Raw genomic sequence first — 15,817 nt, 5'->3', positions numbered from 1 at the left:
TTGCTTAAGAGTACAGATAGTGAAGTGAGTTTTCAATAGTTAAAAATGCCTCATTTTTCACAAAATGTGTGTTTCCTTTTTTATCATGATTAAAAACAGTTTTTAAAAATGCATTTAATGTGATTTAACCTATCTCACACATTTTCACTCTCTCTATCAAATCACTTTTTTCTACCCTTCTATAAAAAGGAATCACGGGCACAAAAAGAAAACCATTTGAATTCGAAAACTCTCTTTCTTTCTCTAATTTTTTATGAACTCAAAGTTTACACCTTCTCTCGAAGTTTAACGCAACAAGAACTCATGGCACTTGCAAAGAAGAAAACAAACAAGAAGGCATTGTCTGCTACTTACCCCAAACGTGTTGATCACTGGTTGTCCCCAATGGAAGAGTTTGACTCCAAAGATCTCATTCCTAGAAGATGGATGAATCATGATACTAATCTCTCGAGAGATAAAAAAAAAAAAGAAGCTAATGTGTCAAAAACCACGGATATTAGATTAGATTGTGATGAATCTTAATTTCCTTAATTACTTTTTTTTAGATGTAATTTCCTTAATTGATTTAATGGTCTAGAATAATATATTATATTATATTATATTGTGTTGATGTTTAATTACCTTAATTATATTAACATTGTTGATTTTCCAATAAAGGTTGATTAAGTTGGTAAGAAATGAACTCATATCCCAAAAGGAAGTGGGTCAATTTCTGTTGCAGATGTGAGAACCATGTTGGTGGATAATCTATAAGTACCTTTGTAAATGTTCTTTGAGCCTTATGGTCTACCCTGAGCCTCGAGACCCAACTCACCTAAACTTTTCAATAAAAAAAAGTTATTGATTTCCTTATTTTGTGACATACAATAGGACAATATTTTCTTTTGGTAGTATAACATTACAATATATAAAAAAATGACAATATGATAAGTAAATAAAAATATATTAATTGATTTACTTCCTTATTTCCTAATATATAAATTATGAAAAATTTAAAAACTATAAATGCAATGCAATTTAATTTTTGAATGGAAAGTAATTATTAATAAGGGATATGCACATGATATAGAATTCATTTGTAGAAATTTTATTGTATACAATAATACAATATTAAATTGGTTGATTACATTTTGTAAAAAAAAAAAATGGTTTATTACAATAAGAGTCTAATGCCTATGTATTTTACACTGTCATTCAATCACAAATCATCGTTTAAATTACTTTAAGATAATTATAATAACAGTTGAGGCCACAGGTTATTTATAAACATCCGCTCCTCTCATCCCACTGATGCGCCCTTTACAAGAACAAAACTGTGATGGTCAACCAAGCACCTAAACAGACAATACCTTAGATATGAAGACCCTATTGATGTTTCTGGATTTGAGGACAGAACATTGGCGCTAGGAGGAGGGCCTAGGCCATTCTTGGCCCTTAGCCTTGACTAGGGGGCTTGTTTTGGTAGCCACAAAGTCTCACATAGCTTAGGAGTCAAGACCATGAGGCGTTTACAAACATCATATCCTCTCAACCCATTGAGGCATCTTTTAGAAGGGCAAAACTGTGACGGTCAACGAGCACTTGAGTGACAATACCTCAAATACAGGGATCCTAATGATGCCTATGAACTTAAGGTCTAAACATTAGCGCTAGAAAGAGGGCCTAGGCCACCCTTGCCCCTTAGCCTTGACTAGGGGGCTTGTTCCGATAGTCACAAAGTCCCACGTCGCTTAAGAGTCGAGATCACGAATCATTTACAAACACCCTCTCCTCTCCAACCCATCAAGGTGTCTTTTAGAAGGACAAAACCATGACGATTGACCGAACACCTGAGCGACAATACCTCAAATACGGAACCCTAACGATGCTTGAAGACTTGAGGTCGAAATGCAATGCACAACCCTTTTTCTCTTACAATAAACTTTACCAAATGATATATTGAATTGTTTTTTTATAGTCATAATTCATTTCAAATAGTAATAAACATAACTAAGTCGTTTATTATTAATGAAAATTTTGTTTAATGAAGATATACATTTTTATTTAAATATCTAATTAAAAAATCAACATTGAAAAGTAATTTATTAATTTACTGAAATGATGATTGTTGATAAGATAAATACAAAGATATTTTAAGAAAAAATCACAATGAGTGTAATGTTATTAGACAACTTAATTCATGTTAAAAAAAACTTATTCATATTAATAGTATTTCTCTAAATTTAACAAAGACACATAATCCTGTTAAGATTAACCAGCTTAGTCAAAAGATCTATGAAATTACAAATTGGTTATATACGAAAACTTACCCTATAAGAAACATTCATTAATTAAACAAGTCATAATAATTCCCACAAAATCTTGGACATTCTTAATCGAAAAAAATTTCAAATTACCTCAACCCCTAGACTCTGACTTGAGCAAGATCTTTCTCTCTCAAGGGGTGACACGAACTTTTTCCAGTAAGAAAAACTTAAATACAAATCCATAATATTAATGTCTCAATGAAATTTTGCAAGCCCAACTCAAGCATGGAAAGATTACATTTTAGATTGATTCCATCCCCACTATCCTTGATTAGACCCATCAACAAATTGCTAAGTTAGGAAAGTTCCCAATTAGTGTCATCCTACTTTGCATTTTACCACAAACCCACACAAACCCACATATGCTTTTGCCAATGGATTACTATTACTTATATGACTTTTGAGTAATGTTACTGGCTAATTCATTTAATTTTTAAAAAATGAAAAAAAATAACATACTTTTTATGAGTAAATAAAATGCATTTCTTAAAATAAGTAAAAAAATTGTTTTTAAATAAAAAATATTTATTTTATTAAAATAAATATTTATTTAATAAATAAATTTAAACAAACTAATTTCAGTGTCTGAAAATATAAAACACATTCAAAATTTACTAACTAAAGAGAATTTAAAATTATTCTAACTAATCACTTATGCCTACTAACTAAAAGATTCCAAACCTACCTATTATAGAAAACAGGATAATATGATCCAAAATTTGGGGAACATTTTGATCACAGCCATCCAATGCCGACCAACGACAACCGTTTGATGAAAAAACATATGTGGGTCCCAGTTCTAAAACCCAACCTAGTACGGCGAAACCGCCCACAAAATAATACTTGTTTTTTTTTTTTCTAACAAGGGCGGCTGACCTAATGTTTGTTTCGACAACCAATACGTTCCGCTTTCCTTCAGTCCAACCAGGATTCGACACGTGGACCCGACTACGACCAAAACTTTGACCAGCTCCCTCATAAACCGGCTCAAGTGGGCCCCGGAAGCTTTTAGCCATCACCAATACCAAAATCACAAGCTAAAATAAGAAAATTCACTTCTAAGAAAAATAATATAAAGAAAAAGGAGAGGAAATAATTGCATACCAAACCTGGAACAATACACTAGATTAATTCTTAAAATTAAGAAAATCCGGAGTATTTTTTATTTCAATCTTTAGTTTTATAATTTTGAAGTTTAATTTATCGTCATCTAATGATACCAAAATCTAAAAATAATCATCATTGAACAATTCAAAGATTAAAATAATACCTTTTCAATAATTTCAACAATTCAATGAACTATAACTCATTAATTTAACGTATTAAAATTGTAATTGCACTGAATGAATGTAGGCACAAGATTTAAGAAAAACTATTAGTACTATTTATTATTTCACCATTCCATATATAGACAATCCACCTATTTGTAAAGAGTACATTGTCACTGTCTTCTTCCCCAAGCCACTATTTACACCCACCACCCAAAACTTAGGTATAATAGCTCTAGAAACCAAACCTATAATGTTCCTCATCTTCTTGTACTTTGGTTGAAAGGAACTTTGCTTATTTTGCTACACCATTCTTTTTCTCAAACTATTTCACAGATGTCTTATTTTTTTCTACTTTCTCAACCTTTTTTCCCACTTCTATTGGAATTTTCCCATATAGACAAACGCTATTAACAAGTAAGGAACAGAGAAGGAAACACTTCCAGCACCGGCCTTTTTCAGCAAAAAGCTCACGTATGTTGGAACGGGTGAAACTGCACGGAGAAAGTTGCATTTTGAGGTAAAATATATCAGGGGCATTATAGCAAATAACCAAAAGTTACTAACTTTCTAGTATTCTATGACTAGCCCTCCCATTGGGGCACGGTGTGGAATTCCCTTTCTTCTCTTGGCCGTTCTGTAATTAACAAAAGTTGGTGGCGGTGTGGAAGGTGTGAAGCTGTTCTTCTTCCCATGGCTGCTGTTGCTGCTGTAAGAATCCTCTGAGTCTGATACCATTGCCGCTGACTTTTTCTTCAGGAAGTTCCTTGAAGTCCCAACAATCTACAATACAATTCATTGTTGCATTGATTAGTATTTAATTAAAAAAATGTACAATTCAAATCAGACCAAAGACTGACAAGTCCATTAATTGAATTCAATGTTTGAACAGTGAATGATGGCCAATGTTTGAAACCCCAAAAATTCAAATATTCGGCAAATTGGGTAAAGAAATTAATTGAAAATCATATTAACATTCCTGGGTACAAATAAAAAAAAAGTCAACCCATTTAAGTGCTAGCTTGAAAACAAAGCAAATTAAAATAAAGAAAATGCTACATTTTGAAAAAATGTAACATGTAATATTATTAATATTAATATATCAATGTCATATAATTTTTAATATATATAAATTTTTGGACTTAGTGAATGAGATAACAAAATTGAGAGATAGAAAACCTTTTTTTTTTTGGGTTTTAATTTTCCAAAATGCTTAGAAGGTTAAGCAATGGATGAGACATTGTTTACCTTACAACCTAGAGAACAGAATCGGTAGGAATCAAGAAGGCTACGCTCGCAGACTTCACAAGTGTTGGTGACACCTTTACCAGGCCTTGGCTGCGGCCTCTCATTCAAGAAAACAACCCTCGCGCTGTTGATAATGTAGGTTTGGACCCCTGTGATGTCCAACACCTTCTGAATCTCATTCACCCTAATCACATCATGGTATGAGGACCTCCTTATCTGTCACACAGAAAAAAAAAAAACACAAACACAACACATTAGAAGGGAAAATGGCCATTAGTTGCATCGAAAAGCACCATCTTTTCTTTTGTCCATCCCACCACAGTACTTGTTAAATGCAGGACCTTGGAATTTAAGGAGAAAAAAAAAACAAAAAAGAATTAATTGATTAAGTAATTAATCACCAAAAAGGGCTAATTGGGTACAGAGAAAGCTGAAATCGAAACCCAATTAATGAGAGTTCAAGTATCTATCTCGACAGAGAAGGGGAAAAGATGGGGCTTTTTAACTAAGTTCCGGAAAAAGAACGAATCCCACACGCCCACAAAAGGAAAAAGTGGTGGTTTTTGACAAAAATGACTGGAAGATAAGAAATGTGTCAGAAACTGAGAAAGAAAAGAAAAAAAGAAAGAAAGAATTTTTATTTTATTTTTCTTTAGAAAAATTGAAGTGATAACACGAACCTGAATAGCACGATGATCTTTATGGTAAGCGAGGCAGAGAGAGCAGAGAGCACCGTTCATACAATCCAAGCAGTACATGTTGCACTCGCTCTTGTGCGAATCAGCGTGAAGCTTGCATTGAACAAAGAAACTTTCTTTTAGCAGAGGCTTCAGCCACGGTGGCCACCTGTTGTTGTCCTCATCATCAGGGCCTCCAGCACCCTTTTTATTTTTCAAAACACACAAAAGAAGAAAAAAATGAAAAATTTAAACAGACCCACAAACCAGAATCGCATAACTAATTGCATCATTTTTTTTCACGAAAGAAATGAAAGAGGGGAGATTGGGTTACCATGATTCTCCTATTCTTGGGCTTGATTTCTCGGACAGGGTTGTCTTGGTTTTCGAACGCCAGCTTGAAAGGTTTTGATTGGAGACAAACAAGGTTGTCTTTGTCTGTGTGTGCTGCTGTGGTGAATGTGAGGGTTGTTTACTTCTCTTGGAGGAAGAAGAGTAAGAAGAGTGAGATTTTGGGAGCGGCTGGGGAGGGGATGGGTTCTTGTAGGACTTAGAGGCGGTAGAGGGTGTTTTCTAAGAGAGAAAGAGCATAATACTATTATGAGAGAATGAAAGAAGTAGAGGGATCGTTCTTATCCACACAACAAAGTCGTCTTACACGACCACCAAAGCTATCTCCGAACCAAAAATCCCAACCCAAGAGATGCGTTATGTGTAAGGAATCCACCTCCTTCTTTCCTTTTTAATTTTCTTTCATTTTCCTATTCTCCTTGGCCTTATCAATTTTGGTTTATCCACCCTCTCTAGTTTCTACGTAATTGTTTAAAAACTTCTGTTTTTATGTAAAAGAAATTAATCTCTTATTAGGATTCGAATTTTTATTAGAAGAGATAATCAATCACATGATATCACACGGTATATCAAACAATATTATCTCTAATTATATAAAAATTAACAATATTATCTATAAGAAAAATATTTGTGTGCCACCAAAAAAAAAATTGTTAGGCTGCTTCTAGCAATTACTGATTAACGCATTATTTGGCAAATAGTTATTTGTTAATTTGCCCGTGGGTTTGGAACACAACTGCTTAGAGGCAGAATCTTGTATTAGGAATAACAAACATATACAAAGTACACCATTTTTTTTTATAATTGATTGTATATGCACCATGATAGACACGTAATTTTTTTTTCTTACGTTTTCTATTTTGGAGGTTTTCCTTCTTCGTCATGTGCTACTCGATAATTCGAGAAGTGATAATCGCAAAAAAAACATTCCAACACTTAAGTTAGGTGATAAATTATTTTCTAAGTGGTATTTTGTATGAAATTTTGTATCATTTTGTATGCATTTTATCGGTAAAACTCGGGTTTACTCTTTATAGGATTGTTAGTTTTACTTTGATCATGAGTAACTATTCCCCCTAATTTAAAGGTTATGATGTAATTGTTCTTAATGAGATTTCTTATTGTTTCATATTAATTAATTATCTTTCATATTTTAATGTTTATTTGGAAATCATCATTCTAATACTCAATCAATTGCATAATAGTAATCATTTGCATATAATGGTAGATCTAGGTAGATAATATTTTGCACCAAATTGCATGATCAAACTGTTTGGATAATCTCCGATAAATTAGTTAATCTTTAATTAATCATCCTTAGAATTGATTTTATCCTTTGACTTAAATTGATAAATCCATGATCATTGGGGTATTGATTTAAGGCAAAGAGCATTTCCTAACCTTTATCATAGGCTTTAGTTGAATTTGGGAATCGGTAATTAGCTGGGAAAGGAATTTCATTAGGACTAGGATTGGGAGAAAATTGGTACTAGTGAGTCATAACTCCTGGTCATTCTTATCATCACTTAAACTTCTCTTTATATTCATTTAATTGTTTCATTATAAAAATTAAAACCACAAAAATATTAAAACCTTCTTTTTAATCGATTCTACTATTAGTTTAATAAGCTTAATTAGTTGGGAATATAACTGGTCCTTTGGGTTTGATATTCGAACTTTCGAGTCCACTGTTATTATTGCATAGGGTACACTGAGTATGTAAAGTGATAAAAGTACTCAGGTATTTGGCCAGGCCAGATACCTGAGTATGTAAGGCTCACTTGTTTATAAGGTGACCTTAGGTATTTGGCAAGGTCATATACTTGAATATGTAAGGATCACTTGTTTATAAGGTGATTAGAGTACTCAGGTATTTGGCAAGGTCGAATACTTGAATATGTAAGGATCACCTTAGGTGATCCTTACAAACTTAGGTATTCAAATGGCTAGCCTTATACCTAAGTGTAGAGGAGTCACCTTTGTTTATAAGGTGACAAGAGTACTCAGGTATTTGGCTAGCCGGGATACCTAAGTGTGTAAGGATCACCTTTGTTGTTAGTGATAAGAGTACTTAGGTATTTGGCTAGGTCGAATACCTGGATATGAATACTTCAATATTTTAGAGGGGTTGTGAGGGGTATTCTTGGGTACTCGATTTAGTTGAATACTCGTACAGTCTACAAGCGCCCCAACCTTCGAGGAACATAGTGGATGAGAAAGGCTTTTAGTTTGTACTTGTTAGTATTGATAACGACTGCCAAATTGTTCAAAAAAAAAAAAAACTAGAAAATTTTGTAGCACAGGATTAACCTAGGTCGAACTTAGAAATATGATTCAATTTGGTTCCTACATTCATTCACTTATAAACAACAAATGGGGAAATTTTATCGAATGGTTTGTAAGCGACAGTAAAGGAATGCAAAAACATAAAAACAGAGATGAAGAAATAGAACAGAACAAAAATAGAATACAACTCAAGTTTAATAGCATCAATCCAATTCACCAAACCAATGCAAATCGAATTATCATAGTTACTACGAATAATGTTTAGTGTGAAAGTTTAATCAAATGCATTAGAGAAAGTTCAATTGAATCAATCTCTAAATTATTTGAGATCGCAAATTAGGTTAGAAAATCATCCAAACAATCCGTGATTAAATTTCGAAATTAGGAAATGAATCCATAACCTAATCCATTTTCAATCCTAAGCATAATCATAATCATGAAAATCGAAAATAGGATTGAAGAGAAAGATGAACATTCACAAAGATTAGAAATACTAAATCAGAACTCAAATTCAACCTTGTTTGGAGTTGATCCTTGGATTGATGAAGTGTTTAGCCTTCCATGATCATCACCAATGGAAAAGCCACGAAATTTTGTGCTAGAAAATGGAAGAACAAAAGTGAAAATATGAGAAGAATGAAGAACAGTTGAGAGAAAACGAGATAAAAGAGTTTGATCCTAAAACTTGCACAACAAGTAACTAATTCTGTTTTTTTACAAAATGAAGTAACTGATTAACTAACTAAAACTAATATATAGAGTGACTACTCATAAGGAATGGATGGGCTTTGATTAGGCCTATCTTATCTACCTAATTAAACTAATTACACAAAACAAAGCCCAAACTCGTAACTCAATTATTCAAGGGCAGAGGTTCTGACTTCCAAGCTTAATTTGACCCTCGAAATGGTAGAATTGATCAAAGCTTATTTGTGACAAAATTGAAGATATTTTTCTTATATTTCTCGGGACTACTCACATGCTACATTTGGAGTTCTATAGTGTCCTTTAGGCCCTACATAAGGCAGATAGGTCAAGTAAGCACAAAATCCAAAAATTAGCTACAATTCTCAATTAAGGTCAATCATTTGCCTAAGATCAAAACTTATTTTAGGTGAGAAAATAAGGTTTAAAGAGATGTCAATTGAGCTAAGAAGAATATAAAATATTAAACTACAAATGCCCAATCAGTAGTTGAATCATTTTTTGGGATTTGGACCAAAGACATTACTTCTTCTTGTCATTATAGTTTTGAAAAAGTAGTCGTGGTACATGAATTGAAGCGTCATTTTTTTCCTTTTGATTTGAAAATATCTAACAGCTAAGAGGTTTTAGGCCTCATTAACCAATGTGGGCTTTCCTATAAAGGAGGTTTTGCCCTTGTCATTTTCACTTTGCTTCTTGAACTTGATTTTGCTATACACCGAAGAGTGTCTTGTGTTAGAAGATTGTCAACTATTTTAAGGTACGCATTAATTCTAAATTATGAGTTTGAGTCCAAGTGTCGGAAACTCACAGGATTTAGAGAGGTCAGGTGTCTGACCATTGCAATAGAGAGTATTTGGCTACGGCGATGAGTCGGTGTCGTCTGATTCTGACTCGAGAACTTCCTCTACTGAGAGTTCGACCTCTTCATCAGTTGGGGGGGGGGGATTTCTGATCACCTTGGGAACAAGTAAGTGGTGGAGAGTTCATCAAGGTGGTATCAAGCCAAAGGGTAGATGTTAAGGCCTCCAATAGTGATAATGTGGAGAGGTTTTTCAAGCCTAAGCATTGAGAACTTGAAAAAAAAGAACTCTCGCCAATTAATTTTCTCAGTTATACGAGTAGACCGTGAAGTAAGGACTTTTTACTCCTAATATAGTGACAAAGTGATAATCCTACACTTTGTTAATTTTGTAAATGTATGCTCTTTCATGGAGGATGAATTTTGTCTGATTCATCTTTATGCTTGCCACAAGGATGTGTATCTGAAGCTGAATTGGGTATTTCTTGGGAAAGAGAAGACAAAACAAAATACAAAAAAGAAGCCAAAATAGAATACAAAAGGGCCAAGTGAGAAAAGGCTGATCTAGGTAGTGTTAGAAAGGGAATTCTTCTATGTGTATGATTGCATTTTCCGTGATCTTCATCTAGAAATTCCTTTCAATGATTTTACTAAGAGTGAGCTTTGCATACACAACGTAGTGCCTTCCCAACTTCATCCAAATGAGTGGGCGGCTATTCAGGTTTTCCGTGCTTTTTGTCGAATTTTCAGGATAGAAGTGATTGTCGGACTATTCTTACACTATTTTTGTACCAAGATGGGTCATCATCAAGATAGGCCTTTATTTCAACCGTTCACTACTTCATACAAAAACTTTAAGGTGAGGTTTTTTAAGGTGATAATTCTTTCTAGTTTGGGTGACAACCATTTGTTTGATGTCAAATGGAAACCTCTGTTGGAAGACTTAGAAGGTTCATCTTCTTTCTTTTTGGAATTTTTTGAGTTATTGTGTTGGTTTTCTAACTAAGCTTTTTTGTTCCAGCCATTCTTAAGTTTATTGGGATGGATGCCTTGGACTTCCGCAACGTGTGTCAAGAAGTTGGTGTTAATGTCGTCAATGCCTCAGTGGTCAGTCCTGTTAATAAGATCCCTCCTCCTTGTCGTACGCTCATTGATGTTCTCGCTCCTCCTGTCAAAAATAAAGACATAAGGAAGAAGGGAAAAAGGAGGGACACTAAAGAGGATACTCGACCTTCAAAGAAGTTACACCAACAAACTCTTCACCATTTCAACACTCTGGTTCCCTTGACGCTCTTCCCTTAGTTTTTTGAAAGAAGTTCTTCAGTGCGACTTACCATCCCTAGAGCTTGATGTCGAACAATGCCATATCAGATTTTGGCAAAGATATTTTACAAAATGTTGATGTGGCCTCTAATTGAGCCATGTATTGTGAGTTTGAATCTTAGGCTGTTGCACTTGCATAACAAATGATTATGCGAAACTCCTTGACTGGGTGAGAGGTGCTAAAATTGAAAAAAGATGTCAAATGACCTAAAGAAGGAGAAAGCCCAGACTCTCAAGGCGAATCTATAGTTGGCTGTTGACAATGCCAAGTTAAAGGATAGTGTGAAGAAGTTGGAGGATAGAGAGGCTTTATGGGCTCAAAAATTGAAGAGGGAGAAGGACTCGATGTCATCTCTCAAGGTGGAAATAACTAGGGATCTGATCAATGATAATGTATCTTACTTTGTGCTGCTCGTCTAATAGTGTCATTTTATTATTGTTTTATTGTTTTTCTTTTGACTTTTGTAATGGGAAGCATGATTAATGAAGTATTCATGTTTTTGTTGTTATACCAAGTTTGTTTTTAACTTAGCTAATCCTTAGAAATGTTTTGTTCAAACATTTCCACGTTTGGAAGTTAACCGAGTAGGATTGTAATTTAGAAAAAAATATTTAGTTAAATACTCGCAACTTAGTAATAATGAATTTATGTCTTTTTCCGAATAATGAAATCTATGTTCATGACTTAGTGAAAATGAATGTGCAGTTTTTTTCAAGTAGAGGAAATCCGGAGGGAACCTTGTAAACTAAAGAGAAGGTACATTTTTGGTCGAGTAAGAGTACTTAGGAGAGAAACCTTGTTGATTCTAGTGAAAGGTGCATCATTGGCCGAGTAGGACTACTCAGAAGAGAAACCTTGTTGATTTTAGTGAAAGGTGCATCCTTGGTTGGATAGGAGTACTTAGGAGCATAGTTATGAAAATCAGATCGGCCCGACTGGGAACTAGTGATAGTTCGATTAAGCCACCAAACCATAAATGCAGTTGACCCATATCAACCTAGTTTGAACTGGTCAAGTTTGATCAAAATTGGTGACTCGAACCGGATTAACCCAATTTGACCTGGTCGATCATTTTTAAATTTGTTTTGCAATTTTTCTCCAGATTTTCTTGCAATCCCTAAAACATATACAAATATTAATAGCTAATTATTGAATACTAGCATATAATATGCTCTTATAATATTATTTTTATATTGATAACAATATAATAACTAATAATTATTATATTGATCTTGATATTGTTGGATCGAGTGGCCTCAGAATAATTAAGAAGGGGGGGTTGAATTAATTATTCCTAAACCTTTACTAATTAAAAATTACTCTTTTGAAGGCTTTTACTAAATTGTTAAGAGAATGAGGAGTAGAAGAGAATCTTAATAGAAAGTAAAAGCGGAAATTAAATGCACAGCGGAAAGTAAAAGAGTAGGGAAGAAGGAGACAAACACACAAGAGTTTTTATACTGGTTCGGCAACAACCCGTGCCTACATCCAGTCCCCAAGCGACCTGCGGTCCTTGAGATTTCTTTCAACCTTGTAAAAATCCTTTTACAAGCAAAGATCCACAAGGGATGTACCCTCCCTTGTTCTCTTTGAACCTAGTGGATGTACCCTCCACTAGAACTGATCCACAAGAGATGTACCCTCTCTTGTTCTCAGTCAAACCCAAGTAGATGTACCCTCTACTTGTACCACAAAGGATGTACCCTCCAATGTGTTAAGACAAAGATCTTAGGTTGTTAAACCTTTGATACTTTGTGAATGGGGATACAAAAGAATTCTCAGGTGGTTAGTCCTTTGAACACTTTTGTATTAGGGAATGGGAAGAATCAAAAGAATTCTCAGATTGTGTCGTTTTGAATTTTTTGACAAGGGAGAAGGGAGACACAAAAGAATTCAGGCGGTTAGTCCTTTGTTCTTTGGGAAAAGGGAGAAGAGAGACACACAATGAATTCAGGCGGTTAATCCTTGGCGAATTCTTTTTGGCAAAGGGAGAAGAGAATGAAAAAGATGAATAGCACAAGTTTTCAAGGTTTAGAAAACCAGAAAACTTCAGAAAGCTTTTGGTACAAAGAAGAAGAAGAAGTTCAAAGAGATTCAAGGCTTGTAAAGGATTGTATGAATATGTGTTCTAGATTATTGAAATGCAAAACAAAGCTTTTGCTTTTATAGACTCTTCATGTCTGGTCAAGAAGACCATTTAGAAGAGTTATAACTTTTAGAAAAACTTAAAACCAATTTGAAAAAGTCAAAAACCTTTTTGAAGAGTTACATCTTTTGATTTATTTAGAAACAGTCACTGGTAATCGATTACCAAATTAGTGTAATCGATTACACAAGGCTTTTAAGTGAAAGGATGTGACTCTTCACATTTCAATTTGAATTTCAACGTTCAAGGGCACTGGTAATCGATTACCAAAACATTGTAATCGATTACAGCCTTTTGAAAATAATTGGAACGTTGTAAATTCAGTTTGAAAACTTTTTCAAACTCATTTTGCTACTGGTAATCGATTACACCAATATGGTAATCGATTACCAGAGAGTAAAAACTCTTTGGTAAAGGTTTTGTCAAAAACTCATGTGCTATTCAAAGTTTTGAAAAAACTTTTTAATACTTATCTTGATTGAGTATTTTCTTCATTCTTGAATCTTGAGTCTTGAATTTTGATCTTGATTCTTGAGATCTTGAACCTTGAATCTTGATTCTTGATTCTAGGCTTTCTTCTTGAGTCTTGAATTCTTCTTGATTCTTGACCTCTTGAATTGTTCTTGATTCTCTTGAGTTGTTCTTTGATTGATCTTTGAGATTTTTGTCATCACCTTTTTCATCATCATTGTTATCATCAAAACACCTTTGAATCACCTTTGATTCACCATGAAACTTTGCTTCTACAGATATAATTTAATAAATATGTTTTTATATATTTTCACTTTACTTGCTTAATTTTTTATGACAATTTGACAACTTTTGTACTTAATTATAGAAAACAACAAGATTTTTCTTAAGAATTTAATGATAACACCGAACAAAATTATTTTATAGTAATAACTGATTATGTAATATTGGAATATAGACGATGAATTGATCACATATTGCTATGTATATATACACACACACACACACATCGGGTCAATAAGTGACCCATTGGTTTAATCTCTGACCTACTAACCTAGTGCCTTAGTCGGGTTGATTTTCATAACACTGCTCGAGAGGGAAACCTTGTTCATTTTAGTGAAACATGCACCCTTGGTCGAGTAGGAATACTCAGGAGGGAAACCTTGTTGATTTTTGTGAAAGGTGTATCTTTGGTCGAGTGGGAGTACTCGGGAGGAAAACCTTGTAAGTAAAATCAAAATTTAGCTTGAGAATAAATAACAATGTATGATTGAATTTGATCTCTGCATTCGTAAATTTGATAGTTGGTGCCTCGTTAAAACCTTCCTAGCAAAAATCATTTCACATTCTTATAGAGAAAAAAACCAAGTAAGGAAAAAGAGTACACCACTAAATACATAGTTTAGCTATAAAAGACTTAAGGGGGATGGAATTCCAGCTTTGTAGTATGAGCTTGCCGGAGAGTTCTTCCAACTTGTAGGCTCCATTTTGAAGGTTTTGTGGAATCCTAAAAGGTCAATCCTAGTTAGCTTCTAGTTTCCCTTCACGGGAGTCTCTCCTTGCTTCTCCTTGTGCTCTCTAAACTAGGTCGCTTTCTGAGAACTCTCTCGATTTTAGCTTGGTGTTGGATCTCTTGACCATTCTTTGTTAGCATGCTTCTTTCGTTGTCATGGCTCAATCTCTATTTTCTTTGATAAGGTTGAGTTTTGCCCATAGCGTGTTATTGTTCTCGACTTCATTGAAATGTTCTCAATGAAAAGAAGGCTCACCTACTTTTAAATGGGATTAAAGCATCAACTCCATATGCTAGCCAGAAAGGGATTTCTTTGGTAGTTGATTGTCGAGTACAATGGCATCCCCATAGGACTTCTAGTAGCTCTTCGGCCCAAGCTCATTTAGCTATTCCAAGCCTTTTCTTCAACTCACCTAGGATGACTTTGCTTGCGGCCTTGACTTGACCATTGGTTTGGGGATGTTCAACTGATGTTACTTGGTGTTTAATTCCAAGTCCTTGCATAAATTCATTTAGCTTTTTGTTTGTGAGCTGTAGTCCATTGTCCATTATCACTGTCTATGGGATGTCAAACCTTGCGATGATATTTTTCCACAAGAATTTTTGCACATTTTGAAAGCTGATATAGTGGCCAATGGTTCGACCTCTATCCATTTTGTGAAGTAATCAATTGTCAATACAAGAATATGTGTTGCTCTCTAGCAAGGGGGAAAGGTCCAAGTATGTTTATTCCCCACATAACAAAGGGCAATTGGGATGTGAGAATATGAAACTCGTTGACTGGCTGATGGATAAGATTGTTGTGCTTCTGACACTGTATGCATTTCTTTACATACTTGGGGCAATCTGCTCTTAGGGTTGGCCAGTAATATCCAACTCTGAGCACTCGGGTTTCCATTGCTCAACCTCCTAAGTGGGCTCCATAAATTCCTTCATGCAATTCTTTCATTACATACTCATCTTAGTCTTGTGTTAGGTATTTCAACAATGGTATCGAGAATCCCTACGTGTAGGGCTAACCAGCTATCATGGTGTACCTGACGTCCTGAGTCTTTACTTTTCTAGTGTGCAACTCCTTTTTCAAAAGAGTACCTTTGGTAAGGTACTCTAGGATCTCATTCATCCATCTTCTTTCTTCCAAGGATACATTCATGCATTCTTCGGCATGGATGCTTGGTTTCAACAATGTTTCTCAAATCAGAGTTCAGAGTTAACCGGTAT

At 34.4% G+C, this 15,817-nt stretch overlaps 1 protein-coding gene across 2 annotated transcripts; it reads right to left on the bottom strand.

Annotated features, from left to right (window-relative positions):
• Nucleotides 1-3,667: 3,667 nt before the first annotated feature.
• On the bottom strand, nucleotides 3,668-6,299 carry LOC114414450. 2 transcript variants are annotated; one of them, XM_028378729.1, is made up of 5 exons: nucleotides 5,834-6,299; nucleotides 5,503-5,703; nucleotides 4,823-5,038; nucleotides 4,142-4,357; nucleotides 3,668-4,068 (listed from the first exon to the last, which is right to left on the bottom strand). In XM_028378729.1, exons 1-4 carry the CDS (start codon nucleotides 5,834-5,836, stop codon nucleotides 4,145-4,147), a joined length of 633 nt encoding a protein of 210 aa, XP_028234530.1. In that variant the 5' UTR covers nucleotides 5,837-6,299; the 3' UTR covers nucleotides 3,668-4,068; nucleotides 4,142-4,144. The 2 variants fall into 2 exon arrangements, with proteins under 2 accessions (XP_028234530.1, XP_028234521.1); XM_028378720.1 differs by having other exon boundaries at nucleotides 3,668-4,357.
• Between the last annotated feature and the right edge of the window lie 9,518 nt (nucleotides 6,300-15,817).

This window comes from Glycine soja, chromosome 1 (genome assembly GCF_004193775.1).
Source record: "Glycine soja cultivar W05 chromosome 1, ASM419377v2, whole genome shotgun sequence".
NCBI lineage: Eukaryota > Viridiplantae > Streptophyta > Magnoliopsida > Fabales > Fabaceae > Glycine > Glycine soja.
The sequence above is the reverse complement of the archived record's forward strand: the minus strand, read 5'-3'. Positions and strand labels throughout refer to the sequence as shown.

Coding starts and splice junctions, on each gene's coding strand:
- LOC114414450 (XM_028378720.1), bottom strand. Junction 5,039..5,502: donor AAGATCATCGTGCTATTCAG/GTTCGTGTTATC, acceptor TCTGTGTGACAG/ATAAGGAGGTCCTCATACCA. Junction 4,358..4,822: donor TCTGTTCTCTAGGTTGTAAG/GTAAACAATGTC, acceptor ATTGTATTGTAG/ATTGTTGGGACTTCAAGGAA.